Genomic DNA, 15881 nt, shown 5'->3' with positions numbered 1-15881 from the left:
AAGACTTGGTTAGAGTCAAGATTGTTGTTTAGTCGACAATTCATCCAAATTTACTATTTATGTAAATGTTGTATAAATTGAGAGGGGGTATTGAAATGTTAGCTATCCTGATCCCCAAGTATATGTAAATCAGGTTGGCAATATTGACAGTTGAGGTAGTCTAATAAAATGGTCGTCACGAAGCGTTGCATATGAATTATGTCTCCCAGTAAATATACCTAATTAATAAGTACTCGGCAAGCTTCCTTCTCCAAAAAATATACGTAAAAAATGATATAATATGTATAACCAAATTTCAGTTTTTCTGTGTCAAATATTTTACCTGTTTATTATTTTTATAGGGTAAAAAATAACCCAGATAGAAACATTTAAAACTTAAATTTTGCTGCTAGAACCATGTAACCGGGACCATTTAACCTTTTATTTTTTAAAAAGTAAGAAGTCTAAAAGATTAAATTCAACGTCATTTAATTACCCTTGGGATTAACTTTCAAATGATTTTTAGGTGAATCTGATATCCTAAAAATTAACGGAGTTATTTAAAAAAGAACAATAACATTTTTTGGAAAAAATTTTAAAAGAAATTTTAGCTATGGAGCCTTTGAAGAATGTTGAGACATATCCTGCTCCTGTTCTTCCCGAGTCCCGCATCGAGGAGCCATCGCAGTAGATGTGGAGCCATTCGTGCGCTGGGTACTTAGTGTGTATCGTCTCTAGGGCGGCTCTCCTTAGGACAATGTCTGATGATAAGTGCTTCGGGTCTTTATGGTTTTCGAGAAGCAATTCTGTGTTTGGTAGATAGCGGTCCAGTGTAGTTTGCGCTGGGAAGGGGGCGGCTTCCGACAGGTCAATGTGGTATTTTTCCATGATTTGGTTTGCTACTATAAGCGCAGTGGTTTGTGTTTTAAGACGTGAGGCTGCTTGTCTATATTCGTCCCATTTTTGTGGAAGTATTCGTCTCTGCCTTTCCCAGAAGGTTAACGCGTGTTGCTCTCTGCGGCATTGTATTAGTTCAATACCGGTCTGGGCTTCCATTGATGTAATCGGTGTTGATTTTGGAGCACCGGTGATGACGCGAAGGGCAGTGTCCTGGGCGACTTCAAGCTCCCGTATTCTAATATCGGCTGGACATAGGTTTTGTATGTTTCTACCAGGACATCTTGCGTGGCGCCCCACTTTGTTGCTGTGAGACGTTTGAGCATTATGTAAAATAAATCCAGATATGCCCTCCTACAGGCCATTCTGCAAGGAAACATATTTGGAAAGCGAGGTCCAGGAAGAAGAAGAACATCTTGATTAAAGAACCTCAGAACCTGGTGCAATACAACATCTGTGCAGCTTTTCCGGGTTGTTGAAGATTGCCATGATGATCACCAACATTCGTCACGGATAGGCACATCAAGAAGAAGATAAAATGAACCTAATAATATATTGGTCGATCAACAGTTTGAGTTTTTTAAATAAAATTCATCCAGAACTAACAGATACTTTCATATTAATACGTACCCTTCTTTTAACTTGATTAACGTTATTAAAACTTAAGTCTTCAACTGTAACATAAAATGTTAACACACTAGTATTTATATGAGATAAATAGTTCTTTGTTTCTTTGGTTTCCTTTCTCGCTTCTCCTAGAAATTGGACAATTGGACAATAGCAAATTAAAGAAAATTGCATAAATAGGTTTTTATTAAGACCAACGTTACCGTATTTTTGTTTATCATGTGCAAATGGTTAGACAAGTATGAACAAGTACCTATTAAAACTAGATCAAAATGCGAATAAAATAAAAAAATCAAAAAAAATCGAGTAGAAATGGTCTTAAATACCGAAAGGACGAAAGTGACCCAAATACTCGCAAGCGCAACTCCTTCGTATACCAAGATGCTGTCGTCCATTGAGGCAAGTAGGGGAGAGTCGGCTAATGGTGGGCGTCGGGTAATTGTGCGCATCAATGTTTCTAATCTCCTATTTATTAAAATTGCAAAAACTATATTGTCGGGCCATCTAGTAGCAACTGCCATATCTATCCGACAGAAACCAACGTCGGGAGATACTTTACCGGTTGGCAGTTATCGTTTACATGTTTTCGCTTAGTATGATATTGTTTGTGTGTCTGAGAAAATAAGCGATAACTTTTTTTCTTGGCAGAATTATAGTTTAAATGGTAATTATATCCTTTATTCATTTACCACTTTAAACACTGATATAGTTAGTTTTGCTCGATTATTTTTTTCATTGCGCACCATTAGCCGGCAAGGCATATAAAGGCAGTTTTTAAGTTTTGTGACTGCGTCATAAAACGTAAGCAAGCGTTAAACAACCGTCAAAGTAGAGAAAGGGGCAAAGAGAAAACCACGAAATTAAAAAAAGGTACAAAAGGAAAATTTTTGAACACAACAACTCCGAAGTTATTTCAGAAAGTCAACTGTGCCATGATGATGAGTTGGAAGATCTCGTGTCAGGTCAAAATGACTTCTGTGTATTGAGGTGATGGTAGCAAAAGAGACGAGGTGTGGTGCAAGTGTTCAATATATTGTCAATGGTCTCATGCCATGTGTATACGGCAGGATAGTCCGGAAGGATATAATATTTGTGACTTCTGCAATACTTAGATTTTTTTTTAAATATCTGTAACATGGTTTCTTATCGTTTTCCCTATATTTGTTTGTTCCTTTAATATTTATGTTCAATAAGCTACATTTTCGAAGGTAATTTTTAAGTTCTATTATTGCGCACAATTATCCGACATATGCGCACCATTAGTCAAATAGGTCGTACAATTGTGCGTATTGCGCTAATTGGAAATTTCGCCTCTCACTATTCTACTATTCAACATCATCATTCTCTTTGCCTTATCCCTATGCGGGGTCGGCTTCCCTAATTGCATTTCTCCACACAATTCTATCTTGAGCCATATCAATGTTAATCCCCTTTACCAACATGTAATGCCTTATCGTCTCCCCCCAGGTCTTCTTTGGTCTTCCTCTCCTATTCCTTCCAGGAATCTGCACTTCAGCTATTCTTCGTATTGGGTGGTTAACGTCTCGACGTTGAACATGACCAAACCATCTTAACCTATGCTCTCTCATTTTGGCATCAATTGGTGCCACACCTAGACTTCCCCTAATATACTCATTTCTAATTTTATCCTTCTTTGTCACTCCACTCATCCATCTAAGCATTCTCATTTCCGCCACATGCATTCGCTGTTCCTCTTTCTTTTTCAATGCCCAACATTCAGTTCCGTACATCATAGCTGGTCTTATGGCTGTTTTAGAGAATTTTCCCTTCAGCTTCATTGGGTCTATAGTCCATATTCTACTGTTCAACCATTCATTAAATGCGGTCCCTACCAATATACCTAAGCCTTTGAAGTATATCTTCAAAAAATTTGGAAACTGAAATGTTTCAAGTTTGTAAAATATCCTGAATTTGCCTTTGGTGAGCACCAATAGCCGACTCTCCCCTACACGTTGCCAATGAAAAAAATCATGATTTTAGATGATGAAATGCATTTCACTTTGAGCAAAACTTTTAGGACATACGTTAATAAACAAAAATACACAAAATAGGATATTCCCAAAAAGGATAGGAGAATATAAATACAAAAAAAATAATGACAAGGAGAATGTTTGAAAACATAAATGTAATAGAAAAAGAAAATAATCGTTTTCGTTTTGATTCAATTCGAGTCTCTTGCCATCCTCTGACACAGTGTTTCTGGGTCTCTACCCTTTATCGAAGAGGCTATTGCAAGTAGACTGAATTGAATCAACTCGAGACGAAGAAGAACTGCATCTATTAAAATATCTGCAGTATATTGTGGTTAGACTGTCCTCTAACGGGGAATGACAAAATAAATAAAATGAATTTCGACCAAGAGTCAGAATTCTGTTAACCGAGATACGATAGTATCAAGCGGCGTCGCTAGGAGGAGCTTCTCCAACAATGCGTCTCAGAATACCTTAAGAACACTTGGTCATTTTGTACTCTAAACCGAGTAAAGCATGAAAAAGAAAAAGAAAATAATCGTTTTCGTTTTGATTCAATTCGAGTCTCTTGCCATTCTCTGACACAGTGTTTCTGGGTCTCTACCCTTTATCGAAGAGGCTATTGCAAGTAGACTGAATTGAATCAACTCGAGACGAAGAAGAACTGCATCTATTAAAATATCTGCAGTATATTGTGGTTAGACTGTCCTCTAACGGGGAATGACAAAATAAATAAAATAAATTTCGACCAACAGTCAGAATTCTGTTAACCGAGATACGATAATATCAAGCGGCGCCGCTAGGAGGAGCTTCTCCAACAATGCGTCTCAGAATACCTTAAGAACACTTGGTCATTTTGTACTCTAAACCAAGTAAAGCATGAAAAAGAAAAAGAAAATAATCGTTTTCGTTTTGATTCAATTCGAGTCTCTTGCCATCCTCTGACACAGTGTTTCTGGGTCTCTACCCTTTATCGAAGAGGCTATTGCAAGTAGACTGAATTGAATCAACTCGAGACGAAGAAGAACTGCATCTATTAAAATATCTGCAGTATATTGTGGTTAGACTGTCCTCTAACGGGGAATGACAAAATAAATAAAATAAATTTCGACCAAGAGTCAGAATTCTGTTAACCGAGATACGATAGTATCAAGCGGCGCCGCTAGGAGGAGCTTCTCCAACAATGCGTCTCAGAATACCTTAAGAACACTTGGTCATTTTGTACTCTAAACCGAGTAAAGCATGAAAAAGAAAAAGAAAATAATCGTTTTCGTTTTGATTCAATTCGAGTCTCTTGCCATCCTCTGACACAGTGTTTCTGGGTCTCTACCCTTTATCGAAGAGGCTATTGCAAGTAGACTGAATTGAATCAACTCGAGACGAAGAAGAACTGCATCTATTAAAATATCTGCAGTATATTGTGGTTAGACTGTCCTCTAACGGGGAATGAAAAAATAAATAAAATAAATTTCGACCAAGAGTCAGAATTCTGTTAACCGAGATACGATAGTATCAAGCGGCGCCGCTAGGAGGAGCTTCTCCAACAATGCGTCTCAGAATACCTTAAGAACACTTGGTCATTTTGTACTCTAAACCGAGTAAAGCATGAAAAAGAAAAAGAAAATAATCGTTTTCGTTTTGATTCAATTCGAGTCTCTTGCCATCCTCTGACACAGTGTTTCTGGGTCTCTACCCTTTATCGAAGAGGCTATTGCAAGTAGACTGAATTGAATCAACTCGAGACGAAGAAGAACTGCATCTATTAAAATATCTGCAGGATATTGTGGTTAGACTGTCCTCTAACGGGGAATGACAAAATAAATAAAATAAATTTCGACCAAGAGTCAGAATTCTATTAACCGAGATACGATAGTATCAAGCGGCGCCGCTAGGAGGAGCTTCTCCAACAATGCGTCTCAGAATACCTTAAGAACACTTGGTCATTTTGTACTCTAAACCGAGTAAAGCATGAAAAAGAAAAAGAAAATAATCGTTTTCGTTTTGATTCAATTCGAGTCTCTTGCCATCCTCTGACACAGTGTTTCTGGGTCTCTACCCTTTATCGAAGAGGCTATTGCAAGTAGACTGAATTGAATCAACTCGAGACGAAGAAGAACTGCATCTATTAAAATATCTGCAGTATATTGTGGTTAGACTGTCCTCTAACGGGGAATGACAAAGTCTCTTCTTCGTCTCGAGTTGATTCAATTCAGTCTACTTGCAATAGCCTCTTCGATAAAGGGTAGAGACCCAGAAACACTGTGTCAGAGGATGGCAAGAGACTCGAATTGAATCAAAACGAAAACGATTATTTTCTTTTTCTTTTTCATGCTTTACTCGGTTTAGAGTACAAAATGACCAAGTGTTCTTAAGGTATTCTGAGACGCATTGTTGGAGAAGCTCCTCCTAGCGGCGCCGCTTGATACTATCGTATCTCGGTTAACAGAATTCTGACTCTTGGTCGAAATTTATTTTATTTATTTTTTCATTCCCCGTTAGAGGACAGTCTAACCACAATATACTGCAGATATTTTAATAGATGCAGTTCTTCTTCGTCTCGAGTTGATTTAATTCAGTCTACTTGCAATAGCCTCTTCGATAAAGGGTAGAGACCCAGAAACACTGTGTCAGAGGATGGCAAGAGACTCGAATTGAATCAAAACGAAAACGATTATTTTCTTTTTCATGTTTTACTCGGTTTAGAGTACAAAATGACCAAGTGTTCTTAAGGTATTCTGAGACGCATTGTTGGAGAAGCTCCTCCTAGCGGCGCCGCTTTATACTATCGTATCTCGGTTAACAGAATTCTGACTCTTGGTCGAAATTTATTTTATTTATAAATGTAATGTTTTACCTATATACAATTCCTTTAAAGCTTGACTTTCGGTATGAATAATAATTTTTGTACTTTCGTTGTCAACATGCCAGGGATTTAAGTTATTAGGATATTGTTTAAATAAATCGTAAACAGCATTTTTCGACATTTCAATATAGGACATCTCAATTTTCATTCTGTTGCTACCATTAAATTGTTTTTTTATTTCCAATAATTGCTTTACTACTCTAGGTGCCATGCCAAAATTCTGAAAGAAAAGATTTATTTCATAACGGCATTATTCTTTATAAATTAATATTCAGTTTTCAATCAAAATACACCCTTCGGCAAAATTAACCGCCCATCTTAAAAATGGGTCATTTTTTATGTCTCGAATTTACTAAACCTGTTGTCCGATTTAAGTGAATTTTATATGTTATAACCTTATTATTTAACAATATCGCTGTAATATTGTTGCTAAGCAGGTAAATTTTCATTGTATACCGTGTGTACCAATCAAATTGTGTTTTTTTATCTCCAAATTTGGCATCACCCTGTGGAATATTCTAGTATTTATAAAATATTAAAATTAAAACCCAACTATAGCCTCAAGTTACCTCAACATTCTGTTTTTTAATTCATTCCCTTGTGTTGGACCTTGGACCATAAAAAAGTTAAACACTTTAACAACTAGCCATGTTTCTCATCAATACAGCGTGTTTTTAAATAAGTATGGCAACCTTTAAGTGGTAATTCTGCATGAAAAATAATGACAGTTTACTTAATAAACGTATGTCCGCAAATGCTTCGTTTCAGACATAGGGAGTGTTAAAATTTTTCTGGCAAACTTACAATTTATTTTTATTCCTTTAAAACCGGTTGAGATAAGCAAATGAAATTTGGTGGGTTTTAAGACGTAGTTATTGCACATTTTTTTGACGTACAATTAAAAATTTAATATTCACCGTTGGCGAGCATATACGGGTAATATGACACAGGACCATAAATATAGAGTTCTGTGTTAGCTTAAGGATCATAAATAGTGTGACCAACTTGTCCGAAAAATCCGGGACATGGCCCGAATTACGAAGTCGTGTCCCGGCGTCCCGGACAAGGCTTCCGGGCCATCCGAATTTTAAACGTTTTGTTAAAATTCTGTTTTGAAATTTTGAATACGTTATTCTTCTAAAATTTCACATAATTGAATTGGTGGGACAAAGAAAAGTTGACAATTTCTAGAGTGTAATACTAATACCACATCCAAAACGCATGCATTTTATATCGTGGTACGAATATAGTTTTTAGTTCTACGAAAACTCAAACTGTGGGCTATTTGTCGTTTGTATATTTTAATTATTGTCTTCTGAAAAGACGATTCAATAACAATAACAATTCATCTATTGTATAATCTATTACTCTGGGCTAATTAGCAAAATACAAGGAAAAGTTATTTACCAGCAATTTTATTGCTGGAATCGAATCTTATTATTGTATGTATTAATAATATAGGTATGCAAAGTCCGCAGATAGTGTGCTACTTTTTTTATAAACAAAATGGCGCCCGAAAATCGTGTTTTTTTCAATTTTTGCTCTATAACTCCAAAGATTTTAACTTTACACCAAAAATATTCAAATAAAAATTGACCGCAATTAAATTCTGCACAGACACGTGCTTTTCCCGATTCAGTTCGACGAAAACATTCCGCGGAAAAAGCGGGTTTTTCCAACAAAATCTTTAATTTTCAACTAAAATTTTAGATAAGTAATTGTTAATTAATATTTAAATAACTTGGTAATGTAAAAGCCCTTTTCCTATAGATTATAATTCCAGAAGCCCATGAAAATTGAATAAACAGTTAATTGAATTGTTAATTAAAAATTTACGGTCACTATAATAACGACAATAATTATGATGCATAAGAATAACTATGATTTTTTCATAAAAAGACACTATACCCATCTAATGCACTTTACAGCATTGAAATTGGACTATTTAAGCGGCCTCAGGAATATTTTAAAATTATAAACAATTTTTTGGCTTATAAACAAATAGAATATCTCGGGAAATATTAAACTAAATTAAATTGTAAAAACGGTACTCGAAAGACAGCGGCAGGACGCTTCTTTTAAAGAAAAAACGTTTAATTATAACGAGCGGTTCCTGAGATACAATCGGTCAAAGTTGACCGGAATTTACGGCAAAGATATAAATAATAGGATCATAATTTTCAAACCGTCACCTTTTTATTTTTGTCCTCTTTCTCCGTACCAATTTTCATATCTTTAAAATACCCATAACATATATTATTATAATAAAAACTATCGATAATACGTGTGAAAATTGCCAAAAATAGCAAAATTCCAATCAAAAATTAGGTTGGAGAAAATGTAACCCTCAAAGTTCAAAATCGGTATACGTTAAAAAAATGCATTTTCTCGGCTTCCCATGGAGCAATTTCCTTCATTCTTTTTTTGTTCCCTAATAACTCGAGTAGAGCCATCGAACTAATACATTATTAAATGTCAAACTTGCTTTTGTTTTGTTATAATAGATTAATTTATTTATAAGAACAGAAAACTACATATTTTTTCCAGTTGTAGGCTTTTCTTTAGATAAACTTACTACAAGTGTACCTTTTAAAGTTAAAAATACAAATATTCTCATTTGAAAGCTGTATAATTATTTAAACAATTTTTATTTAAACAAATTAAAAATTTTGTGTTATAATAAATAAATTAATTTATTATAACAAAACAAAAGCAAGTTCGACATTTAATAATGCGTTAGTTCGATGGCTCTACTCGAATTACTTGGGAACAAAAAAAGAATGAAGGAAATTGCTCCATGAGAAGCCGAGAAAATGCATTTTTTTAACGTACACCGATTTTGAACTTTGAGGGTTACATTTTCTCCAACCTAATTTTTGATTGGAATTTTGCTATTTTTGGCAATTTTCACACGTATTATCGATAGTTTTTATTATTATAATATATGTTATGAGTATTTTAAGGATATGAAAATTGGTGTGAAGAAAGACGACAAAACTAAAAAGGTGATGTTTTGGAAATTATGATCCTATTGTTTATATCTTTGCCGTAAATTCCGGTAATCTTTGACCGGTTGTATCTTAGGAACTACTCATGATAATTAAACGTTTTTTCTTTTAGAAGAAGCGACCTGCCGCTGTATTTCGAATACCGTTTTTATAATTTAATTTAGTTTATTATTTCCGGAGATATTCTATTTGTTTATAAGCCAAAAAATTGTTTATAATTTTAAAATATTCCTGAGGCCGCTTAAATAGTCCAATTTCAATTCCGTAAATTACATTAGATAGGTATAGTGTCTTTTTATGAAAGAATCATAGTTATTCTTATGCATCATAATTATTGTCGTTATTATAGTGACCGTAAATTTTTAGTTAACAATTCAATTGTTGCTAAACTGTTCGTTAAATTTCCATCGATTTCTGGAATTATAATCTATACGAAAAGGGCTTTTACATTACCAAGTTATTTAATTATTGATTAACAATTACTTATCTAAAAGTTTAGTTGAAAATTAAAGATTTTGTTGGAAAAACCCGCTTTTTCCGGGGAACTTTTCATCGAAGTAAATCGGAAAAAACACGTCTCTATGCAGACTATCCAAACTAATTGCGGTGAATTTTTATTTGATTGTTTTTGGTGTAAAGTTAAAATCTTTGGAGTTATAGAGCAAAAATTGATAAAAACACGATTTTCGGGCGCCATTTTATTTATAAAAAAAGTAGCACACTACCTGTGGACTTTGCATACCTACATTATTAATATATACAATCATAAGATTCGATTCCAGCAATAAAATTGCTGGTAAATAACTTTTCCCAAAAATGGCCTATTCTTCGATAATCAGCCCAGACTATATAGGGTGAGGCAGATAACTGGCCTATTAGAAATATCTCGAGAACTAAAGGCAACAGAATAATGAAAATTGGAATACGGGGGTTTTGAAGGATGATCTATTAAATGAAACTATTTTCATCTCTTTGCAACTTCCGGTTATACCGGAAGTTGCTTATAACTTGGTTTTTTTTAAATGGGACACCCTGTATATTTTTACATTTTTGGATTCTCCTCAATATCTTCTTTCTTAAAATATGAGATTTTGTAATATTATACAGGGTATTTTAAAAGATATTTACGTTTTTTTTATTAATTTCGTAGCAATATTCACACCCTGTAGAATTGTAGTGGTTTGACACTAAAAACTCTGCTTACGTTCAAGTGATTTCTAATATAGTCTATTATTGTTAAGAATCATTAGTATATCTTATTTTGAAATTTTAGTATACAGGGTTGGTCGAAACTCGGAATGAATATTTTCTGAGTTTTCTTAAATAGAACACCCTGTATTTTAGTATTGTAATGAAATGGTATTTCATAGTACTTTTTTATTTTATAAGTATTCCCTATACCTAACTGCTTTAATTTGTGAGTTATTGGTGATTAAAGCTAAACATTAATTGCAACAAAAAATACGTAAAATTTTATTAGGTTGGCCGTGAAAATATTCAATTACAAATAATTTTTTAGAAATAAATACATATTAATCCAGACTGATCCTTAAAATTACCAATAATGGTTTAGCTATCAAAATACCTACGTAGTTAAGATTGTTGGTGCGACTAACAATTAAGCACAAATTAAAGCAGTTAGGTATAGGGAATGCTTAAGAAATAAAAAAGTACCATAAAATATCATTTCATTACAAAACTAAAATACAGGGTGTACCATTTAAGAAAACTCAGAAAATACTCATTCCGAGTTTCGACCAACCCTGTATACTAAAATTAAAAATTTAGCTATACTAATGATTCTTAACAATAGTAGACTATATTAAAAATCATTTGAAAGTAAGTAGAGTTTTAGTTGTCAAACTACTACAATTCTACAGGGTGTGAACATTGCTAAGAAATTAATAAAAAAACGTAATTATCTTTTAAAATACCCTGTATAACATTACAAATCCTCATATTTTAAGAAAGAAGACATCGAATACAAGGTGTCCCATTAAAAAAAAAAATTAAAGGCACTCGTGGGAGTGCCGACAGAAGTGAAAACTTCTTATAGTATATAAATTATGAGCTCAATGCTTTTACCCCATCCTAAAAGAAGTGCTATACCTATATCATATACGATATACGCGATGAGTATGCCCTATGCTATTTATGTATACATACACATAATTTATATATTATGTACAACATTTATTTCAGCGAAGTGATGACGGTCGCAAATGCAACAGTTTTTCCCCATCCAAGAAGTGCACAACGTCTCTAAAGAAATTTTCAATTCAAAAATTTATTTCGTCGAAGCGATAACGGTCGCTAATTTACTACTTTTTCCCCATCCAAAAAGTGCACAACGTCCCTCAAGAAGTTTTCAATTCAAATATTTCTTTTGTCGAAGCGGTAATGGTGGCTAATTTAATACTTTTTTACATCGAAAAATTGCACAACGTCCCTAAATAAGTTTTACTTCAAATATTTATTTCGTCGAAGCGATGACGGTTCTAAATTCAATACTTTTCGCCATACAAAAAGTGCACAACGTTCCTAAAGAAGTTTTCACTTCAAAAATGTATTTCGTCGAAGCGATGACGGTCGCTAATTTAATATTTTTCCCCATCCAAAAAGTGCACAACGTCCCTAAAGAAGTTTTCACTTCAAAAATTTATTTCGTCGAAGCGATAAAGGTCGCTAATTTATATTTTTCCCCATCCAAAAAGTGCACAAGTTCCCTCAAGAAGTTTCCACTTCAAAAATTGATTTCATCGAAGCGATGATGGTCGCTAATTTAATGCTTTTTTCCATAGAAAAAGTGCACAACGTTCCTAAAGAAGTTTCACTTTAAATATTTATTTCGTCGAAGCGATGACGGTCCATAATTCAATACTTTTCCCCATCCAAAAAGTGCACAACGTCCCTCAAGAAGTTTTCACTTCACGAATGTATTTCATCGAAGCGATGACGGTCGATAATTTAATACTTTTTTCCATCCAAAAAGAGCACAACGTCCCTAAAGAAGTTTTTACTTCAAATGTTTATTTCGTCGAAGCGATGACGGTCCTAAATTCAATACTTTTCCCCCATACAAAAAGTGCACAACGTTCCTTAAGAAGTTTTCACTTCAAAAATTTATTTCGTCGAAACGATGACGGTCGCTAATTTAATAATTTTTCCCCATCCAAAAAGTGCACAACGACCCTCAAGAAGCTTCCACTTCAAAAATTTATTTCTTCGAAGCGATGACGGTCGCCAATTTAATACTTTTTCCTGTCCAAAAAGTGCACAACGTCCCTAAAGTTTTCACTTCAATACATATACGTACAAAATTTATTTCGCCGAAGAGATGACGGTCGCGAAATAAATCCTTTTTCCCTATCGAAAAATAGGTTTTACATTTATTTTAAATTTAAATACTTCTATACAATTTATGTATAGATACACATAATATCGATACGTACAAAATTTATTTCGTCGAAGAGATGACGGTCGCGAAATAAATCTTTTTTCCCCATCCTAAAATAGGTTTTACATTCATTTTAAATTTAATTACTTCTATACATACAAATAATATATAGCATAAGCGATGAGGGTCGCGATGACGGTCGCAATGACGGTCGCGAATTCAATGCTTTTTCCCCTATCCAAAAATCGCACAACGTCCCTAAAGAAGTTTTCACTTCAAAAACGAAGTTATAAGCAACTTTCGGTATAACCGGAAGTTGCAAAGAGATGAAAATATTGTCATTTAATAGATCATCCTTCAAAACCCCCGTATTCCAATTTTCATGATTCTGTTGCCTTTAGTTCTCGAGATATTTCTAATAGGCCAGTTATCTGCCTCACCCTGTATACACATGAATCATCTGCCCGAAAAAAATGGCCCGATTTTCATTGAAAAGTCCCGGACTTCAGGTATTTTTGTCAGCCTTGTCTCGAATTCGACTGAAATAATGTTGGTCACACTAATCATCTTTCTTTCTTTCTCCCCTTCCTTATACCCTTTCAGATGTCGGATTTAAGTTTAGCTACATATTCACCCATATCTTCCATTCTTTTCTGTCTTGTGCTATTAGTTTCTTTCTTCTAGCGTTTTCTGTCTAATTTTTCCTGCTTCTACTATTTGCTGTATCCATTTTTTCCTCGGTCTGCCTTTTTTCTTTTTTGTAATATTCCTTGTTTCCTGAACTTTCCTTGTTAGTCTACTAGGTTTCACTCTCATTAGATGTCCATACCAGTTTAATTGTCTCTTTATTATTTTATTCATTATCGGTTTCTGTTTAGTTATCCCTCTTATTGCTTCATTTCTTATTCTATCCCATTTGGTCTTTCCGGCTATAGCTCATCGTAGATGTCTCATCTCAATTGCATTTATCCTATTATTATGCTTTTTCTGTAAAGTCCAATTTTCGCTCGTAGGTATACAGTATCGTCGGTATCACAATCGTATTATATATTTAAATTGTTTCCTGGGACAATTCTTTTTTCCTCAGAACTGGCGCTAGTGCGTAGTACAGTTTGTTTGATTTTTGGTTCTGTTTGTTATTTCGAGGTCTATTTTCCCATCATTGGTAATTATACTTCCAAGATAATCATATGCGCTAACTATTTCCAGTTGAGTATTTTTGCATTTTATATTTACTTCATTTTCTTCCTTTTCGCCGATGACCATTATTTTACTTTTCTCGATGTTTATTTCAATTTTTAATTTCTCTATTTCTTCTGTCCATATGTTTATAAGTTTTTGCATTTTTGTCACGGAATCTGCTATAAGGACTATATCATCCGCATACAATAAGGCTTCTATTTTTATTGGCTGTAGTCTTTGGTATCCTATTGTTGTCTGTATTTGGTTCGTTTTTTCTCCAGTATTTCTAGTCAATTCATTCATGACTATTATGAATAGTAGCGGACTAAGACTGTCTCCTTGTTTGATACCTCTTTCCCAATTGAATTCTTCAGATCTTTCTCCTGCTATCTGTACACGCCCTTTTACTGCTCTGTATATACTTTCAATTATTTTTATCAGTGTAATTGGTACTTTCATGTTCTGCAACCATTTCCATATAATTTTTCTTTCTATAGAGTCGAATGCTGCCCTTAGATCTATGAACGCTAGAATGAGCTTTCCCCTGAGTCAATACTTCTTTCTATTATATTTCTAATGATGTAAATGTTAGGGTTCTGTATTAGCTTAAGGATCATAAATAGTATGACCAACTAATCCGAAAAATCCGGGACATGGCCCGAATTACGGAGTCGTGTCCCGGCGCGGCGTCCCGGACAAGACTTCCGGGCCATATACTAATACCACATCCAAAACGCATGCATTTTATATCGTGGTACGAATATAGTTTTTAGTTCTACGAAAACTCAAACTCTGGGCTATTTGTCGTTTGTAATATATTTTAATTATTGTCTTCTGAAAAGACGATTCAATAACAATAACAATTCATCTAATCTATACACATGAATCATCTACCCGAAAAAAAATGGCCCGATTTTCACTGAAAAGTCCCGGATTTCAGGTATTTTTGTCAGCCTTGTCTCGAATTCTACTGAATTGGAGTTGGTCAACTAATTTTGAGAGAAATTTCGCTATTCCACATTGCGTTCACTCCCGCCTTCAGTTTTTATCTTTTTCTGTTACATTTCACTAGTTCGCAAAGCGCGCCTCAACACGATCCGTCGGAATGATTTTTAACGCATGAATGAAATACATTTAACTTACCTCATTGGATACAAATTCTAGACCTCCTATTGTAGTTGATTTTCCAGAACCAGTTTGACCGAATCCCACCAATATACCACTCTGGCCTTTGGCTAATCTAATTAAATATAATACATTTAAAAAATGATACAGATCCAACAGTAAATCGGTCGATTTTCCGACTTACAACAGATAAGTAAGAGCGGCTTCACACACACCCGGTCGCCGCGCCCCCGTTACACTGCACCGTTTGCGGCGTTTACACGGATTGGCGAGCTTTCACATTTTACGGTTTTATGATCCATGCGCAAATGTCAGTCGATGTTCACCATGACACAGTATAATGTTAACGAATCAGTAGGGTCACTCCGCGAAAATCCTTTGTTCTCTATCTTCTATTTTGGTGATGTCACCGAATTCATCAAAAATTTTAGTCCTATGTAGTTGTAGTATGTACAGTTAGTATAGTAGTATGACAGTTAGCTGCATCCTACGTTTGCAGTGATTGGTCATTATGGTCGCTTATTCAAAAATTTGTCTCAGGAGTGGATTGCAAAATTGGAACCGTCAAAATCGAGAGTGACCTTACTGATTCGTTAGCATTATACTGTGATCTTGAATCGTAAACACATTGTAACCATGATGGTTTTGTATCGGCGTATAGAGAGAAGAAAGAGAACTATAAATGTCTGTATTCATTATTCAATGTTCGCTTGTTCACTGTTGGACATAGATCTCCCTCATAATTTCCCTAAATTTGGATCTTGTGCCTCTTGCATCCAATTCATATGACAATGTTTTAAATCATCAGTCCA

At 34.5% G+C, this 15881-nt stretch overlaps 2 protein-coding genes across 3 annotated transcripts in view; one reads left to right on the top strand and one right to left on the bottom strand.

The window, feature by feature from the left end:
* LOC126880316 (zinc finger protein 234-like) overlaps nucleotides 1–15881 on the top strand; it is a 276883-nt gene that overhangs the window by 173223 nt on the left and 87779 nt on the right. The window lies entirely within an intron of this gene.
* Nucleotides 1–15881, bottom strand: part of LOC114344107 (uncharacterized) — a 125481-nt gene that overhangs the window by 97665 nt on the left and 11935 nt on the right. For both annotated transcript variants that reach the window (XM_050644115.1, XM_050644116.1), the window contains exons 2-4: nucleotides 15088–15184; nucleotides 6349–6577; nucleotides 1507–1631 (exon numbers count right to left, since the gene is read on the bottom strand). In XM_050644115.1, coding sequence (XP_050500072.1) covers nucleotides 1507–1631; nucleotides 6349–6577; nucleotides 15088–15184 — 451 coding nt within the window. The remainder of the gene's footprint in view (nucleotides 1–1506; nucleotides 1632–6348; nucleotides 6578–15087; nucleotides 15185–15881) is intronic.

The sequence above is a fragment of the Diabrotica virgifera genome, chromosome 2, assembly GCF_917563875.1.
Source record: "Diabrotica virgifera virgifera chromosome 2, PGI_DIABVI_V3a".
Classification (NCBI taxonomy): domain Eukaryota; kingdom Metazoa; phylum Arthropoda; class Insecta; order Coleoptera; family Chrysomelidae; genus Diabrotica; species Diabrotica virgifera.
The sequence above is the reverse complement of the archived record's forward strand: the minus strand, read 5'-3'. Positions and strand labels throughout refer to the sequence as shown.